This window comes from Zosterops lateralis (genome assembly GCF_965231275.1).
Source record: "Zosterops lateralis genome assembly, chromosome: 7".
NCBI classification, from domain to species: domain Eukaryota; kingdom Metazoa; phylum Chordata; class Aves; order Passeriformes; family Zosteropidae; genus Zosterops; species Zosterops lateralis.
The window spans coordinates 38012709-38029971 of NC_139767.1; the positions used below are offsets into that span (position 1 = coordinate 38012709).

Below are 17263 nucleotides of genomic sequence, written 5' to 3' on the forward strand. Positions count from 1 at the left end.
GGAGTGGTCCAAACAGGTGGGGAAGTGAACTGAACCTCAGGAAGTTTAGCCTGCTTGGGAATTAATTATTCAGGACACACAGAGCCTGGCCCCTTCAATGTATAGTAATTCTTTCCAGCCAGCATCCAGGCCTCCAACTTCAGTGCAATAATAAATAGGAAAAGTCTCAGGTGAAGCCAGTATTTCAGAGTAATTAATCATCTTCCCCTCTCAGTCCCTCCACCTCTCTCTTGGTTTTCTTTAACGAGGGAATTTCAGTAATAAATCTTTAATGATATGTGTTAAGAATCCTTCATTAATTCTTGTCCACTTACTCCTCTTTTTTGGGTGCTTTTATGTTGTATGTTGGGAAGTTCAAAGGAATATACAAAAAAAAAAATACGCAGTTAAATTTGGCACAGTCTCTAAAAGGATGTTTTGGGTGTTGAGTGTCATTGGTAATCGGGCTCGTTGGTTAACACCAGTTGTATTGTCACAATAATTGGGTGCCGGCTCATGGTGAGATTACAAAGGAAAGGGGAGAGGTGGTTTGCTCATCCCGGGGCAGTGGTGCAGATCCCGGGGCAGTGATGTACATCCCAGGGCAGTGATGCAGATCCCGGGGCAAGGGTGTACATCCCAGGGCTGTGGTGCAGATCCCAGAGCAGGGATGCAGATCCCAGGACAGTGATGCAGATCCCAGGGCAGTGATGCACATCCCGGGGCAGTGATGCAGATCCCGGGGCTGTGGTGCAGATCCCGGGGCAGTGGTGCAGATCCCGGGGCTGTGGTGCAGATCCCGGGGCAGGGGTGCAGATCCCGGGGCAGTGATGCAGATCCCGGGGCTGTGGTGCAGATCCCGGGGCAGTGATGCAGATCCCGGGGCTGTGGTGCAGATCCCGGGGCAGTGGTGCAGATCCCGGGGCAGTGGTGCAGATCCCGGGGCAGGGGTGCAGATCCCGGGGGAGTGATGTACATCCCAGGGCAGGGGTGCAGATCCCGGGGGAGTGATGCACATCCCAGGGCAGGGGTGCAGATCCCGGGGGAGTGATGCACATCCCGGGGCTGTGGTGCAGATCCCGGGGCATTGATGCACATCCCGGGGCAGTGATGCAGATCCTGGGGCAGTGATGCACATCCCGGGGCTGTGGTGCAGATCCCGGGGCAGTGGTGCAGATCCCGGGGCAGGGATGCAGATCCCAGGGCAGGGGTGCAGATCCCGGGGCAGGGATGCAGATCCCAGGGCAGGGATGCAGATCCCAGGGCAGGGGTGCAGATCCCGGGGCAGGGATGCAGATCCCAGAGCAGGGATGCAGATCCCAGGGCTGTGACGCAGATCCCGGGGCAGTGATGCACATCCCGGGGCAGTGATGCAGATCCCAGGGCTGTGGTGCAGATCCCGGGGCAGGGATGCACATCCCGGGGCTGTGGTGCAGATCCCGGGGCAGTGGTGCAGATCCCGGGGCAGTGATGCAGATCCCAGGGCTGTGGTGCAGATCCCGGGGCAGGGATGCACATCCCGGGGCTGTGGTGCAGATCCCGGGGCAGTGGTGCAGATCCCAGGGCTGTGGTGCAGATCCCGGGGCAGTGATGCAGATCCCAGGGCTGTGGTGCAGATCCCGGGGCAGGCAGAGCGTGTGCGGCCGTCAGCGCTATGCGATGTGACAGGGACAGCTGTGACAGATCCGTGCTGACACGCTTCCATAGCGCGGCCGTGGCTGCGGGTGACGGCTGTCCTTCCCTGCAGGACAGCACAACGACGCGCGGATGAACCTGGCCATCGCCCTGACCGCCGCCCGCTATGGCGCTGCCACCGCCAATTACACCGAGGTGCGGCACCTGCTCAAGAGCCCCGACACGGGCACCGGGCGGCAGCGCGTCTGCGGGGTGCGCTGCAGGGATGTCATCACTGGTGAGTGTGGGGTACATGGGGTGTATGGGGTAATAGGGTCTGCAGGGTGCACTGCAGGGATGTCATCACTCGTGAGTGTGGGGTTCATGGGGTGTATGGGGTTTGTGGGGTAATGGGGTGTATGGGGTCTGTGGGGTAATGGGGTCTGCAGGGTGCGCTGTAGGGATGTCATCACGGGTAAGTGTGGGGTGTGGGGTACATGGGGTGTATGGGGTACATGGGGTCTGTGGGGTGCACTGTAGGGATGTGATTACAGGTGAGTGTGGGGTACATGGGGTGTATGGGGTCTGCAGGGTGCACTGCAGGGATGTGCACAGGGGTGAATGTGGGGTGTGCACTGCAGGGATGTGCACAGGGATGAGTGTGGGGTGTTCACTGCAGGGATGTGCTCAGAGGTGACTGGGGTCTGCGGGGTGAGCACTGACTGCAGGGGACAGTGACACCCTGGGATAACCCAGGAGTGAGGAGCAGGGCCACTGCCATCTGCAAACAGCCCTGAACCCACACAGGAGCCATCTTCCTGGGCCGTGCCATTAGTGTCACTCAGCTTCCACTTGTGTCACATTTCTCACTCAAAGCCCAGTGTTTTGGCAGGCCAGACTGAGCACTTCTGTCAGGCAAAGATGACATTGTAAAAGGCTCCGTGCTGTACAGGAGTAATCCCATTTACTGACTCTGTGGGCTGAGACTGAAATCTCTCTTCTTGAGAGGCAGATTTCAGCTGAGCAACTTCCACCCCACCTGCCTCTCTCCTGCCCATACAGATAAGCTGGAATTCCTCTATAACATTTTCTCTCCAAGCTGGTGCTGGGTGCACACGTAGTTAATTTTTTAGAACCCAGCCCAGCTGTTGTGTTCAGACACGCAGGGTACACTTTACAGTAGGTTGACTTCATAGAGAGATGAATAACAAAGAGCATGGGTGAGCAGGAAACAAATGGTGTCTGTGATTGATACTGTTTTCTTTCACAGGGAAGGAGTTCGATGTCAGAGCCAAGTGTGTTATCAATGCCACGGGACCCTTCACAGACTCAGTCCGCAAAATGGATGATCAGGAGGTGCCCAACATCTGTCAGCCCAGTGCAGGCGTGCACATCGTGATGCCTGGTTATTACAGGTGAGGCACGGGGAGCCTGCTGCCCCTGGAACACCATTTGTAATCTCTGCTGCTGCTGCTGCTGCTGCTGCATCAATCAGCTGGGAGGGACACACCGTTGGCCGTGCAGCTCCTCGGAGTGCACAGTGTGATCCTGATTTTTATTTGTGCTTTTTAAAGAGGATCCTGGCGCTGTGCCGGCGAGAAGAACAATTTCATCTGTTCAGAACAGGCTGAGGCCGTGTAGCTTTTAGTCAGAGCTCCCCAAGGCAGGGCTCTGCTGAAGCAGAAGGCGTTTAGGCAGCACATCCCCAGGCTGGTGAAAGCACCTGTTTCAGTGATGCCTTGGAGCTGAGTGTGCTGCTGCTTGGTCACCCCCTCAGGAAAACAAGGAGCATGTAAAACCTCCCAGAGAGGCTGCACCTTCCCACAGAGCCTCTTGTCCTGTTAAATCATGGAATCCCAGAGCGCTCGGGGTTGGAAGGGTCTTTAAAGATCATCCTGTTCCACTGCCTGCCTTTACGTCTGAACCTCCCTGTGCAGTGACTCTGCCAGGATGTGGCTTTGCCCAGAGGAAACAGGAGTGCAGAAGCTCAGAATAAGTGACAGAATGGGCAAGGTAATCAGTAATAATAATTACTATGACAGGCAGTAAAAGCAGCTCATGGTAACACAACCACGTTTGCTGTGGCCTCAAGCCCACCCACCCACCCCCTTATGGGGGTTTTGGTGGACAGGACGTGCCCTCCTTGTTCAGGAGAGGTTCCTGTGCCACTCTGCTCCCTGCAGTCTCCTGCTCCTCTCCCTGTTTGCTGTGCAAAGCCAAATCCCCTTCTCCCGAGCCAGCTTTGTCAGGCAGAGCTCAAATATTACCTTTGGTTCCTGAAGTCATTAGCATCCTAATGGAAATTCCCCTTTATGGACTTAGCCCAGTTGTGTTGATACAGTGCCCTTGCAGTAATGCCTTCCACAGCCCCCTCAGAATGGGAATTCGGCCTTGCAGTGCACCAGGGGGTGTTTCTGCCACAGCTGTCCCAACAGGACACGACCACACACTGTAAAATTGAGGCATTTTTGGCCTGGTGTAAAATCACCCCTGCATTCTCTTCTGGTCTTTTTTTTTTTTTTCATTTTTGTATCTTTCTCCATGAAAAATGGTAAAATGACCTGATAGCTGCTTTAAAGTACTAAAAATGTGGAGAAATGGGCTGTAATCCCAGTTTCCTCATATGCCAGGAGAAGGATGGGTGTGATTAGCTTTATGGCCCTACACAAGAACACGGAAAGCTTTAAAACCTGGACTCACTTGGTAAATCCAAAGTTGAAGGTGGCTGGATACGCTTGAGAGCCCTGATTTATTTATTCTGTAATAACCCAATAATTTTAATTGGAAATGTGGAGAAATTCTTGTTCTCCATGTTCCCCGGTGTATGTCAGCATGTGGGCATTACTTTCCTTGGAAAATAGTATCTGCCCACACACTGCCTCCACAGCACAGCTGATCAGATAAAACTGCACTGAATTTCCTTGGAGTGGGATAGCTGAGAGCAGGGAACTGTCTGCTAAATAGAAAACACTCGTGGGATTTAAGCTTGGTTGTCTCAGGCCTTCCTTCTCCTGGTGCCAAGGAACAGTGCTCAGCACAGGAGGGTTGGCATTTCACCGTGTCCACGTGTGCCCTGGGAATGTGTTACAGGATTTTGGCCCATAGTCACACAAATTAATATTTTTTTTTTTTAACATCTAGAGGGTTTTAGTTATAAATATAGTCAAGATTTTGTAGAACTAATGTTAACCTAATGCATTCACTCTCCATGGGTTTCTTACTCATCGATAGTCCCAGAATTCCTCCCTTTATTAATTAGGCTTCCTGCCTGGAATGTGTCTGTGAAGGGAAGGCTTTTTCCTTTCCCTTCTGACCAATTTCAGATGTTTCTGGAATTTTCCTCTCTGCTCTGCATTCCACATTCCATGTAGACTTGCCTGTTGCACCTTTACTTCTTCTCTATGAAGAGTCACTTTTATCATTCTTCAACCGCATTTGTGGTGCTTTGGTCAAATGTTTCTTCAAGTGGAGACCTCCCATGGACCCAAGACCTTCCATGGATCTCCCAGACCTTTCACCCCTACATTTCTCTGTAAAGGCATTGCTTCAGGTTGGAGTTTCCAATCCTGAATTTGCCCATTTTAGCCATCTGTAAAGAGAAATCTCACCACAACTACATCTTTCTTACCTCCTTCTCCCATCCATGGTGGAATCGTAGGAATTCCTGCCTCATAAAACCAGAGGTATTCCTGGTGTGCAGCACCACGACTCCTGGGGCCTCAGGAAGGGCAGTGTTTGGGTGTTAAGATGCTCCTTTCTGATGCAAAACACCTTATTTTGCATTTGTTTGGGTGGTTCTTTAGTTATTTAAATAAGCTGGAAAAAGCATGGCAAAGGGCACGGAGAGAGAGCTTCCCAGGATAGCTGGTATCAGTGATTCAGTAAATAATTGGCATATGGAAAACAGCTTCAGCCTTTCTCAGCACTTGCTGTGCAGTCTAAAACATTTCAGTCCAGAGGTGCTGTGGGAAAACTTAGTTTGAAGTCTTTGCTTGTTTCCCTTCCTTTTATTTTTTTTACAGTTTTTATGAAATCACATTAAAAAAAAATTCATACTTTGAAGAAAATGTCTATAAAGTTTCTGAATTCTGATACTGTATATTAAACCTCTGATTTCCTCTGTCTCTAAATCAACAGCTTTTTCATTTTAAAAAGTAATCATTTGTCTGAGGTGATTTACCTTTCCCAAACCCGTGTTGACTTCCCCTATTAGATTGTACCTCTGCCACCACATGCCTAAGCTGTCTATAAATATCAGCTAAAATGGGTCTAATATACATGCTAGCTATGAAATTCTCAGCCTCTCTCCCAGCCTTGCCAGATATTGCCAACTTCCCTTCAGTAATCACTCCAGACTTCCTAAAAATGCAACTTGCAGCTTGAATAGGGAAATCCCACCCAAGCAGGTCTTTGCCTTAGGGTTTGGGTCCAGTGAATAAAGCCCCTCTGAAGTCCCTAACTGCCGCCTCAATCTGCATCCCCTGCCCTCCCTGCTGTGCTCTGTATCTCAGGGGCACAGCCGAGGAGCCCTGACCTGACTGCACACCTTTGTAAAGGGAGTTGCAACACCTCCAATGAAAGTCAGCATCAGTCCTTGAAGTAAAAAGGATCGGAAAAAGGGGCAGTTCAGTGTTTCCCTACACAAAAGCTGTTTGCTTTGAAGCGTTTATAAAAGCCTTTTGTTCTCTGAAATACGAGCAGAGGTTTTTAATAAGCCACGAGGAGGCAGTGGGTTTGTACCTGTGGATATCTTTCTTACATTACAGCAGAAAAACCTGATGCATGAATTAAAATCTCCTATCCAGAGCAGGTTTTCATCCTTGTACTGAATCATTCTGTTGTAGCACTGGCAGAAGAAATGAATAATGCCTGAGTAGCAGCAGCCACCGAGTCTCTTTTGCCTTTTTCCCTCAAAGCACAGTTCCCATTCAGGGCCACAGAGCTGGAAGCACTCAGAGCACGTTCTGTGGTCCAAATCCCTCGAGAGTCTGGGGGTGTTCCTTCCTGCTCAAGTGGCAGGTGGTGACAAACTCAGGCTTAGTGTCACTGCAAGGATATTCCTTAAATGTCTTCATTTCTCTTCTTTGTCCTCCTTTTCCTCTCAGTTGCCACCCCTCACCCTCCTGCTCCACCTTTACCGTGGAGGCAGATGGGAGGATTCACTGTGATTTTATGGCATTAAAACATCCACGGGCCTTGTTTCCCCAAACCTCTGGCACATCTGTTTAAAGCCATGTCTTGGCCACACGTAAAATCCGTTATTTGTTCATTCATTAACTGCTTTACCTGAGAACAGGTGTGGTGTCCCAGTCCTTACCTGGGTGCTGGGAGTGCAGGGACAGACTGAGGTGCCACCACCCCGTTCCCGTTCTGAGCCAGGCCCCTCCTCTCTTCCAGCCCTGACAACATGGGGCTGCTGGACCCGGCCACCAGCGATGGCAGAGTCATCTTCTTCCTGCCCTGGGAGAAGATGACCATCGCAGGGACCACGGACAGCCCCACGGATGTCACCCAACACCCCATCCCCACCGAGGAGGACATCAACTTCATCCTCAGCGAGGTGCGCAACTACCTGGGCGCCGACGTGGAAGGTAATCCTGGGGATCCTGCCCTGGGGAGGGCTGGGGGCACTCCAGCTGGGCTCTCTGGAGCTTTTGTGTCACTGGCAGCTGTGGTTGTTGTGTTTGGAACTCATCAGCATGGGCTGTACAGTGCTGCTGTTCTACATCATCCAGTCCCAGCACCACCACCATCGTCACCACTAACATGTTTCCCAAAGTGCCACATCCACTCGTTTTTGGGGCACCTCCAGGGAGGGTGACCCCACCACTGCCCTGGACATCCTTCCTCCAGAGTGAGGGTTTGGTTTATTTCATTTATTCTGTGGGAGCATTTGTACTGCTGCGTTTCTGCTGCAGCATTGAAATAAATCTGAAAAGCGCTCAGGCAGGAACATTGTAATGTACTTTGCAGGTTTAGGAAAAGCTGCTGTCTGGAGATGGGAAATGCTTGGCTCCCTGTTTCCTGAAGTGCAGAGCTGATGTCTGCATGTTGTATGAAGTTCTGAAAGTGTCCAGAGAAGCTCCTGTTGAGTGTCTGGAGCAGCAGTTGGTGTTGGAGGTGCAGGAGATCAGGGAGGGAGATGGGAATATGAATAGGACAGGGATTAGATGGGATATTGGGAAGAAATCCTCCCCTGTGAGGGTGGGCAGGCCCTGGCACAGGTGCCCAGAGAAGCTGTGGCTGCCCCTGGATCCCTGGCAGTGTCCCAGGCCAGGTTGGACACTGAGGCTTGGAGCAGCCTGGGACAGTGGAAGTGTCCCTGCCATGGCAGGGCTGGGATGGGAGGAGCTGTAGAATCTGTCCCAAGCCAGGCCATTCCGTGGTTTCCCACGCATTTTCCAGCAGCACATTCAGAGCTGTTCAGTCCCTCTGGCTCAGCCCAGCTGGGCCTGTGCTGGTTTTCCTGTGCAATTACAGTTTATAGATGGCTGGAGCTGAAATAACAACAGCACTGCCCATATCAACCCTCCACAGCCCTGCCTCTGCTGCCAGAGCCAGTGCCAGGGTTATCAACTTCCACAGGCTTGGACACCTTCCAGCTGCTTAATTACAGCGTCACGCGTGCTGCTTTCTGTAGTTTCATTAGTTTATAACCCTAATACAGGATCTTGTGTCTGTGATTAACACTTCATTTTGGCAGGTTAAACACGCTGGCAGAGCACCATTGATTTCGGAAATCCATTCCCCGTTCTTTGGGGGATGTTTTTTTTACACCCTTTTAGTGATTTTTCAATTATCGGTCATTTGAAAGTTGTACTAAAAACATGTTTCAAAGACTTCAGTATAAAGCAAATTGGTGACTGCACTTAGGGTGAAGGCTGGGGATAAAGATGACTTGTCAAGAGGAAATCTTGGAACAATAATCTTCAAGCTAGAGGAAAAGCTTAGAAGATCTGAAAGGGAATCTTACACTCATGTAACAAGCTTTATTTTGGTTTGTAAAATGTAATGTAAGGACTGTTCAGGTTCATTGGGAAGAATTTTCATGGAAAAGAGGGGTCAGGCTGGAACTGCCCAGGGAGGTTTGGAGTCCCCATCCCTGGAGGTGTCCAGGGAACACCTGGAGGTGGCACTCAGTGCTCTGGGCTGGTGGCAAGGTGGGCATTGGTACAAGTTGGCCTCATGGCCTGGGAGGGCTTTTCCAGCATCAGTGATCCTGGGATTCCACAGCCCAGCCTGTCCCCTGGCTCTGGAGGCTCTGGGGGCTCTCCCCTGCTCTGGGGGTTTGGTACAAGTTGTCCTTATGGCCTGGGAGGGCTTTTCCAGCATCAATGATCTGAGATTCCATAGCCCAGCCTGTCCCCTGGCTCTGGGGGCTCTGAGGGCTCTCCCCAGCTCTGGGGGTGGCTCAGGGCCAAGCAGGGTGTGGAGCAGCCCCTGGCTGGGGCTGGCCCTGCCTCAATGAGTGTGTGGCTCTGCACAGTGAGAAGAGGAGATGTGCTGGCAGCCTGGAGTGGCATCCGGCCCCTGGTGACCAACCCCGACTCCAAGGACACGCAGTCCCTGTCCCGGAACCACGTGGTGACAGTCAGTGACAGCGGCCTCATCACCATCGCAGGTACTGGGAGCTCCCTGGGGCTGCACCTCTGCTGCCCTTCCCCAGGCTGCTTCATGTAAAACCTTCTTCCATGATAATTCTTTAGCCCCTATAAGCAGAAACTGCTCTGTCAGTGGCAGGGGGACTGGCCTGGAGCAAGCCTGGAACAAATGGTGTGATATAAGAAATACACAGATGTGTCTGTAGTGTGTAACTGTCACAATATCACAATAGGGCACAAAATAAAGATGCTTGACTCCAGTCAGGAGGCAGTAGAAATCAGAAGGTTTATTTACAATTCATTCAGCCCTTTTATAACACGCTGTGCTAAAGGCACGTTATTGATTTGTAGGGCTGACACCTCTCCCATTGGCTGAGTAACAGAAATAGCAAACAACACCTGTTGTGATGGGAAAAAAATAGTTTTTACACTGTTGAAAAGTTTTCCTTGGGAAGAGCTAACAATTCTCAGACCCAGAAAATACCAAGTCCATGTGTAACAAGTGTTGTTCCTCCTGCTTTCCCCAAATAAGGAGGTGTATGTGTGTGTTCCCCAGGTGGGAAGTGGACAACGTACCGGGCCATGGCGCGGGACACCATCGACACGGCCATCCGTGAGCACAACCTGAAGGCAGGATCCTGCAGGACCATGGGGCTGCAGCTCGAGGGGGCTCAGGACTGGAGCCCCACGCTCTACATCAGACTGGTCCAGGACTACGGGCTGGAAAGTGAGGTGAGCCCTGGGCTCCTGTGCTGGAGGGGTTTGGGTTTCCTCTAAATCAAACACCAGTAGAATTTGGACAAAGGTCTGGTGAGCCCCATCTGGGGCAGAGAGAGTTGTAACAGAAGTAAAGTTAGTAATTGTTTCTCACCTTCCCCTTTTTTCCTTCCTTCTAAACTTGACTGTTTTCTGCTTAAGAACACTCTGATTTGCCATCCCTGAGTCCCCCACGAGCTGTGCACCAGCCATGATCAGCAGAGAGCTGGTGTCAGTCCTGGTGGCACAGACACAGCAGGGCTCCAACCTGCACCACACAGGGTTTCCTCCCACACTGTCACACTCCAGCACCCCTGGCAGCCTGTTTGTTACTGGGGGTGAGGGAATGCTCAGGGAAAATGTGTCTTTCATGTGCTTTCAAAGCGTGCTGGGTTTGTTTTCCTCCCCACAGGTGGCTCAGCACTTGGCTTCCACCTACGGGGGCAAGGCTTTTGAGGTGGCCAAAATAGCCCAGGTGACGGGGAAGAGGTGGCCCATCGTTGGGAAACGTCTGGTGTCTGAATTTCCTTACATCGAGGCTGAGGTATGTGGGAAAACCTGCTGTGATTCTGTCCTGGGTTAGTGGCTCTGGGAAACATCTCCTTGAGCCCTTCCCTTTGGGGAGGCCAAGGTTTATTCTGTGCCTGTAACTGGAGCACACTTAATGTTCATGTACTGATATATACACATTTAAAAAAATATTAAAATATAAACAATAATAAATATAATTATATAAATATAAAATATTATAATATGAAAGATAAAATATTATAATTATAATAAGTACATTATTATAAATAATAATATATTATATAAAATATAATAAATTTTAAAATACAAAATTAATTTAATTAATTAAATTTAATTTAGTTTAATTTAGTTTGTATTTTATTAATTACAATTAATAAAATACAAACTAAAATATATAAAAATATAAATATAATTATATATTATATTTTATATATAAAATATATAACATATATAAAATATATAAAATACAAAAAATACAATAAATATAATTGTATGTTATTTATATAATATATATAAATAATATAAAATAATAATTATAAAAATATTTTTGAATCTATCAATGCAGAATTAAACATGTATATAGCACCTATATTTTACTTCATACACAAACACCCGATCCCGGGCAGATTCTGTAAAATGCTCCAAGGAAAAAGGAGCTTTCCCATCCCTGCCCTGGGGTTTAGCAGGTGCTGGAGCTGCTCCTGTACCAGCAGTGTGTCTGATGTCCCTGGAGAAGGGAGGTTTCCCATCCCTGCCCTGGGGTTTAGCAGTGCTGGCGCTGCTCCTGGTGCCAGCAGTGTGTGTTAATGTGCCCTGGAGAAGGGAGGTTTCCCATCCCTGCCCTGAGGTTTATCAGGTGCTGGAGCTGCTCCTGTGCCAGCAGTGTGTGTTGATGTCCCTGGAGAAGGGAGCTTTCCCATCCGTGCCCTGGGGTTTATCAGGTGCTGGAGCTGCTCCTGTACCCGCAGTGTGTGTTGATGTTCCCACCCCGCAGGTGGTGTACGGGGTGAAGGAGTACGCCCGCACCGCCGTGGACATCATCTCCCGCCGCACCCGCCTGGCCTTCCTCAACGTGCAGGCTGCCCACGAGGCCCTGCCCAGGATCGTGGACATCATGGCCAAGGAGCTCAACTGGTGCGAGCAGAAGAAGAAGGTACAAAGGGCTCTTTTTTCGGCCGGGGATGGTTTGTTCTGCTCGGGGGAGTTTCCGTGTATAACGTGATCTCGGTTGAATAGAAAACTACAAGCGATGTTTTATTCCCCGGAGAATGAGTCACTTGGTGCGTTTCTGAAGTTCTGAAGACTTTAATCAAATGGCTGTGGGGTGGGCTGGGATCGGTCAGGGGCTGGAGGGGAAGGGGAAGGTCTGTATCCTGCTGCTCCCCAGCCTGAGGAATGAGAGCAGGCTTGGCATTGCTGTCCCATTCCTGTCAGTTATTTTGCTTCACTGACACTTTTCAGCTGATCTGCCTCAGCAAAGGAAGCTCCTGTAGCCATAAAGAACCTGCCTGGTGTTGAGCTCCCTGATTTTTTTCCTGATTTTGGACAGCTGGGTGAATCATCACACTAAGATATCGAATGGGAGAGAAATGACATGTTGTAGGCTTGGCCTAAAAAGGCCATTTCTTCCTGAAAGGGGCAGACAGACTGTGTGTGACTGAGGGTGTGGATGGTCCTGAAAGCATTTACACAGAAATTAGAAGTCTTTACTAGTCTGGATACCTTTTTCCAAGAGTAAAAATTGCCTAAGTTTAACTTCTGGATACTTTTCAGCTGCCGTCTGCTTAATTTTGGGACCTTAGAAAAGTACTGGTTAAGTATAAAAAATAAATACTTGGGTAAGAACTTGCTATTGCTCAGATACCAAAGGTTTTGCGTTTTCATTGCAGGAAGAGCTTGAAACAGCTAAAACATTCCTGTACTACGAAATGGGCTACAAAGTGAAAACAGATCAACTGACAGACAGCTCTGAGATCAGCCTGGTGCCTTCAGACATCGAGAGGTGAGTGAGGCAGCAGAGCTGCTCTGCCCCCAGTGCCCTGCAGCCCCCGCCAGCCCTGACTGCCACCTTCCCCTGCAGGTACAAGAAGCGTTTCCACATGTTTGACAAGGACAAGAAGGGCTTCATCACCATCGTGGACGTGCAGCGAGTGCTGCAGGTGAGCTGCCCTGTGTCCTGAGCCCTCTGGGGGGATCCCTGGGTGGATTTGGGGTGCTGAGCCCTCTGGGGGGATCCCTGTGTGGATTGAGGGTGCTGAGCCCTCTGGGGGGATCCCTGTGTGGATTTGGGGTGCTGAGCCCTCTGGGGGGGATCCCTGTGTGGATTGAGGGTGCTGAGCCCTCTGGGGGGATCCCTGGGTGGATTTGGGGTGCTGAGCCCTCTGGGGGGATCCCTGTGTGGATTGAGGGTGCTGAGCCCTCTGGGGGGATCCCTGGGTGGATTGAGGGTGCTGGGTCTCTGTGGGGATCCCTGTGTGGATTTGGGGTGCTGAGCCCTCTGGGGGGATCCCTGTGTGGATTTGGGGTGCTGAGCCCCCTGTGCTGTGCTGTTCCCGCAGAGCATCAGCGTGCAGATCGACGAGAACACCCTGCACGAGATCCTCAACGAGGTGGATCTCAACAAGAACGGGCAGGTGGAGCTCAACGAGTTCCTGCAGGTACTGCTGCTCCTGCCTCCAGGAGAGGCTTTACACAGAAAAAACAGCCAGGGAGTGCTTCTCTTGCCTGGGGCTGGGGTGGAGGCCAGGGCAGTGTTACCTGGGGCACACAGAGCCGTCCTCAAGCAGTTTGGAAATCAGTTTGGGGTTTTTTCCCCAGTCAGACTCAAAGGACAGGTCCAATTTACAAAGTATGTCCCAGTCCAGGCCTGAATTTGGCATTTTAACCCCAGAAATGCTGCTTAAATATATTTGAAATGATACAGGTGTCCACTGGAAGGTGCATGGCACAGGTGTGCACACTGATATTATCCACAGCTGTTAAGGGTTGTTAGAAAAATGAGAAAAAATATATAATATATATATATAATATTATATATATATATAAAATATATATAATATATTATATAATATATATTATATTATATATATTATAATATATATGTATAAAATATATTTTTATGTATATAGAATACATATAAATATATTTAGAATGATACAGGTGTCTATTGGAAGGTGCATGGCACAGGTGTGCACACTGACATTATCCACAGCTGTTAAGGGTTGTTATAAAAATGAGTAAAAATATAATATATATATTATATAATATATTTATATATATTATAATATATATATGTATAAAAATATATATTTTATGTATATAGAACACGTATAAATATATTTAGAATGATACAAGTGTCCATTGGAAGGTGCATGGCACAGGTGTGCACACTGACATTATCCACAGCTGTTAAGGGATGTTACAAAAATGAGTAAATATATATAAATATATTTTTATTAATTTTATATATATATTTATTATATGCGTATACATACATATAATAGTTGTTTTTATTTTTAGAAATAGCTGTTTTTATTTTTATTTATATATAATATCTATTTTTATAGCTGTTAAGGGTTGTTATAAAAATGAGTAAATATATATAAATATATATATATAAATGTATTTAAAATGATACAGGTTTCTATTGGAAGGTGCATGGCACAGGTGTGCACACTGACATTATCCACAGCTGTTAAGGGTTGTTACAAAAATGAGTAAATTAAGAAACTGAATAATAAACAACTAAATAACCAAATATTTATAATAATAAATAGTAATATAACTATAATAATAAACAACTAAATAAGTAATTAATTCTTTATAATATTCAATAAACTGAATATTATAAAGAATGAGCCTGTAGTTAGAGCCCATCCAGGCCCTATAGCCCATTTTAACTCCTGGATTGACTGAATTGTCCCAGTCTCTCTGCAGAAAATGACATTCATCTGCTTTTTGGGGGCTTTCAAGCAAACCCAAGGGTGCTCCCTTTGCATATGGAATTTGTCAGCTGGGCTGGTGTTTGAGGAGCCTTTTTGGGGTGGTATTTCAGAGCCTGCCATGTCTCCCCTGCCCGGTGGCAATGATGAATGCCAAACAGGAGAGAAATTAATGCTGGGGATTTTGGTCAATGTCAGCCCTTTCTTCACTGTGTCAAGTTAAACAAACAAGATCAAGGCAAAGGAAATGGTAATTGTCTCTCTGGAGATGAGCTGGGGATAAGAGCAGCATTGTTGAATCTAAATGCAGAAAATTTTCACAGGTTGTGTCCAGCATTAGCAAAAAGGAGTATTTATTTGCCTAAAATGCAGCAATTGAGCTGAGGAGCTGCAGTGAACTCGGGGGAAAAACCAAACCAAACAAACCAGGGGGGAAGGAGAACCAATGGCTTTGGGAACTGGTGCTGGTCTGCTCAAACCGGAGAGACCAGCCCAGGGGGGCTCTGGCTGCTGGAAAGGGACAGCCCTGTGCCTGCCCTGGAAACCTTTCACTGGGGCAGCCAGTTTTCTGCAGGGCTGAGCTGGCTGCACTTTGGGCAGGTTGGGTACATTGGTTAAGGAGTTGAAACAACCAATAATGGTTGTTCTGTGGGGTTTGGGGTGTTCTGGGGTTTTATTGCTGGGCTCAGCAGTGTCACAGGGAGGGCTCAGGAGTGGTTTGACCATTGTTTGTGCAAACCTGTGTCACTCTGTGGCTCCTGCACATCTCCCAGAGCAGCAGCAATGGCACTGCAGGGCTGAGCCCTCTCCTGTGCCTGTCACTGCTCCAGGGAAGCTCTCAGGGCTCAGCAGGGAGGGTGGCACTGAAATCACCTGGGGTTGCCATGGAAGGAGCAAAAATACATTAAATGTTTGTTTAATTTTTTAATGGATCTGTTAAGTCAGTGGCCAATACTTGGGTGTTTGCTTTCTGAAAACTTCCAAGTAATTGCGTTTGAGCGCAGAACTTGTGCGAGCCCTGGGCAAATATTTGTGGAGGTTTGTGTTGGAAAATAGAGCAGGTTGTACCTGGGGGATGCCTGGCTTGGGGCTGGGAGCAGAGCAGGGCTGGCCTGGGCCCCTCACGGTGCTGGGGGAGCTCAGTGGGCTGGCAGAGGGTGGTCCTGGAGCTCCCAGTGCCCAGGCAGTGATGGGAACTGCTGTTGGGAGGTAAAGGAACAGCCTTTTGTTAAATCAGGAGGAATCATGGAATGCCACACTGGTCTGAGTGGGAAGGGGCCTTTAAGGCCATCCCATTACCCTAAACCACCTTGCCCCAGGCTGTGGCAGGCTGGTGGCCCAGGGGGTGAGTGGGCAGGAGGCAGTGCCTCTGCTGGGACAGCCCTGTCTGTGCCTGCCCTGCTCCCCGGGGCTCTGGAGCTGGGAGGGAGGCCAGGGAGAAGAACACATCACATCTGCACAGGTCCAGCTGCAGGTGTAAGGAGCAGCTTTTCCTATGGGGGGAAGGAATCTGAAGGATTCCTGCAGTCAGTGGGAGTCAGAAATTGCATTTGGCAAGTGTGGATTGCTTCCCCAGTGCTCTCTGCAGAGCTGCCTGCAGGTAATTTCAGCTCTAATGCTGGCTTTATCCATGGGATAAAGGAGAATTAACTAAAGTCTTAGCACTAGTGTGCTTTCGCTGGGAGAGAGCAGAGTCCAACTTCTAGGACTTAAAAGCAAATTAGTTTTAAAAGTCTATAAAGGAATTTGGATTTGAGAGAATTGTGGGAGTCAAGTACAGTGTCTCTCCAGAGAAAGGCATGTGGGTGCAAAAGGGCAGGTCTGGGATCAGTGGTGGATCAGGAATCATGAAATCCCTGCATGATGTGGCTTGGGAGGGAGCCTAAAGCTCAATTTCAAGCCAGGAGAAGAGACATTTTCCATTACATCAGGTTGTTCCAGCCTGGCCTTGGACAATTCCAGGGGCAGCCACAGCTTCTCTGGGCAGCCTGTGCCAGGGCATCCCTGTCCTCACAGGGAACAATTCCTTCCTAAATGGAAAAAAATCCTGAATCCTCTGTGAAGCTGCATCCTTCAGACATTACAAATAACCAGAGAAATCCTGTGCCACTGCTGGGTTATCCCACACTCAGAAATGTCACAGAAAACACCCCAGTGATGATGTCTGTGTGCACTGGTGTGTCTGCACTGCTTGCAGGTGGATCATGTTTGGTTCTTGCACTCTCCTGCCACCAACACTGTCCAGAGCAGGCTGTGCCATTCCTGGGAGGTGCCAATGAGCCAGTTTGGGTTTGCAGGGTGGGAATGGGGTCTGGGGGCTCCTGCCAGGCCGGTGACGTGTCCCCTGTCCCTGTCCCCAGCTGATGAGCGCCATCCAGAAGGGCCGTGTGTCGGGGAGCCGCCTGGCCGTGCTGATGAAGAGCGCCGAGGAGAAGCTGCGGCGGCGCCAGGCCATCCCCGTGGACCGCAGCGGGGGCGGCGTCTGAGCCGGGACACTGCGGGCTCCTCGGGGGCCAGACACTGCAGCTGTCCCTGCAGACATCGCTGTGCTCGTCCTTGGCATTAATGAGTCTCTTTGCTCCGGTACCTGGCCCTGGGTGGGGTCCTGCGGCCCCAGGGTGTCCCCAGTTCCCCACCTTGGGGTGGGTCCTGCAGCCCCAGGGTGTCCCTTTATGTCACCTTGGGGTCCTGCAGCCCCAGGGTGTCCCCAGTTCCTGGCCTTGGCTGGGGTCCTGCGGCCTCAGAATGTCCCTGGTGTGTCACCTTGGGGTGGGGTCCTGCAGCCCCAGGGTGTCCCTTTATGTGACCTTGGGGTGGGGTCCTGCAGCCCCAGGGTGTCCC

General features: G+C 49.6%; 1 protein-coding gene across 1 annotated transcript in view; it reads left to right on the forward strand.

The window, feature by feature from the left end:
* Positions 1-17057, forward strand: part of GPD2 (glycerol-3-phosphate dehydrogenase 2) — a 47836-nt gene extending 30779 nt beyond the window's left edge. Inside the window, exons 7-17 of the mRNA XM_083865305.1 lie at positions 1727-1891; positions 2864-3008; positions 6991-7184; positions 9080-9214; positions 9751-9926; positions 10363-10494; positions 11476-11634; positions 12371-12483; positions 12562-12640; positions 13040-13138; positions 16783-17057. Coding sequence (XP_083721431.1) covers positions 1727-1891; positions 2864-3008; positions 6991-7184; positions 9080-9214; positions 9751-9926; positions 10363-10494; positions 11476-11634; positions 12371-12483; positions 12562-12640; positions 13040-13138; positions 16783-16908 — 1523 coding nt within the window. The 3' untranslated portion in view covers positions 16909-17057. The remainder of the gene's footprint in view (positions 1-1726; positions 1892-2863; positions 3009-6990; positions 7185-9079; positions 9215-9750; positions 9927-10362; positions 10495-11475; positions 11635-12370; positions 12484-12561; positions 12641-13039; positions 13139-16782) is intronic.
* Positions 17058-17263: the final 206 nt, after the last annotated feature.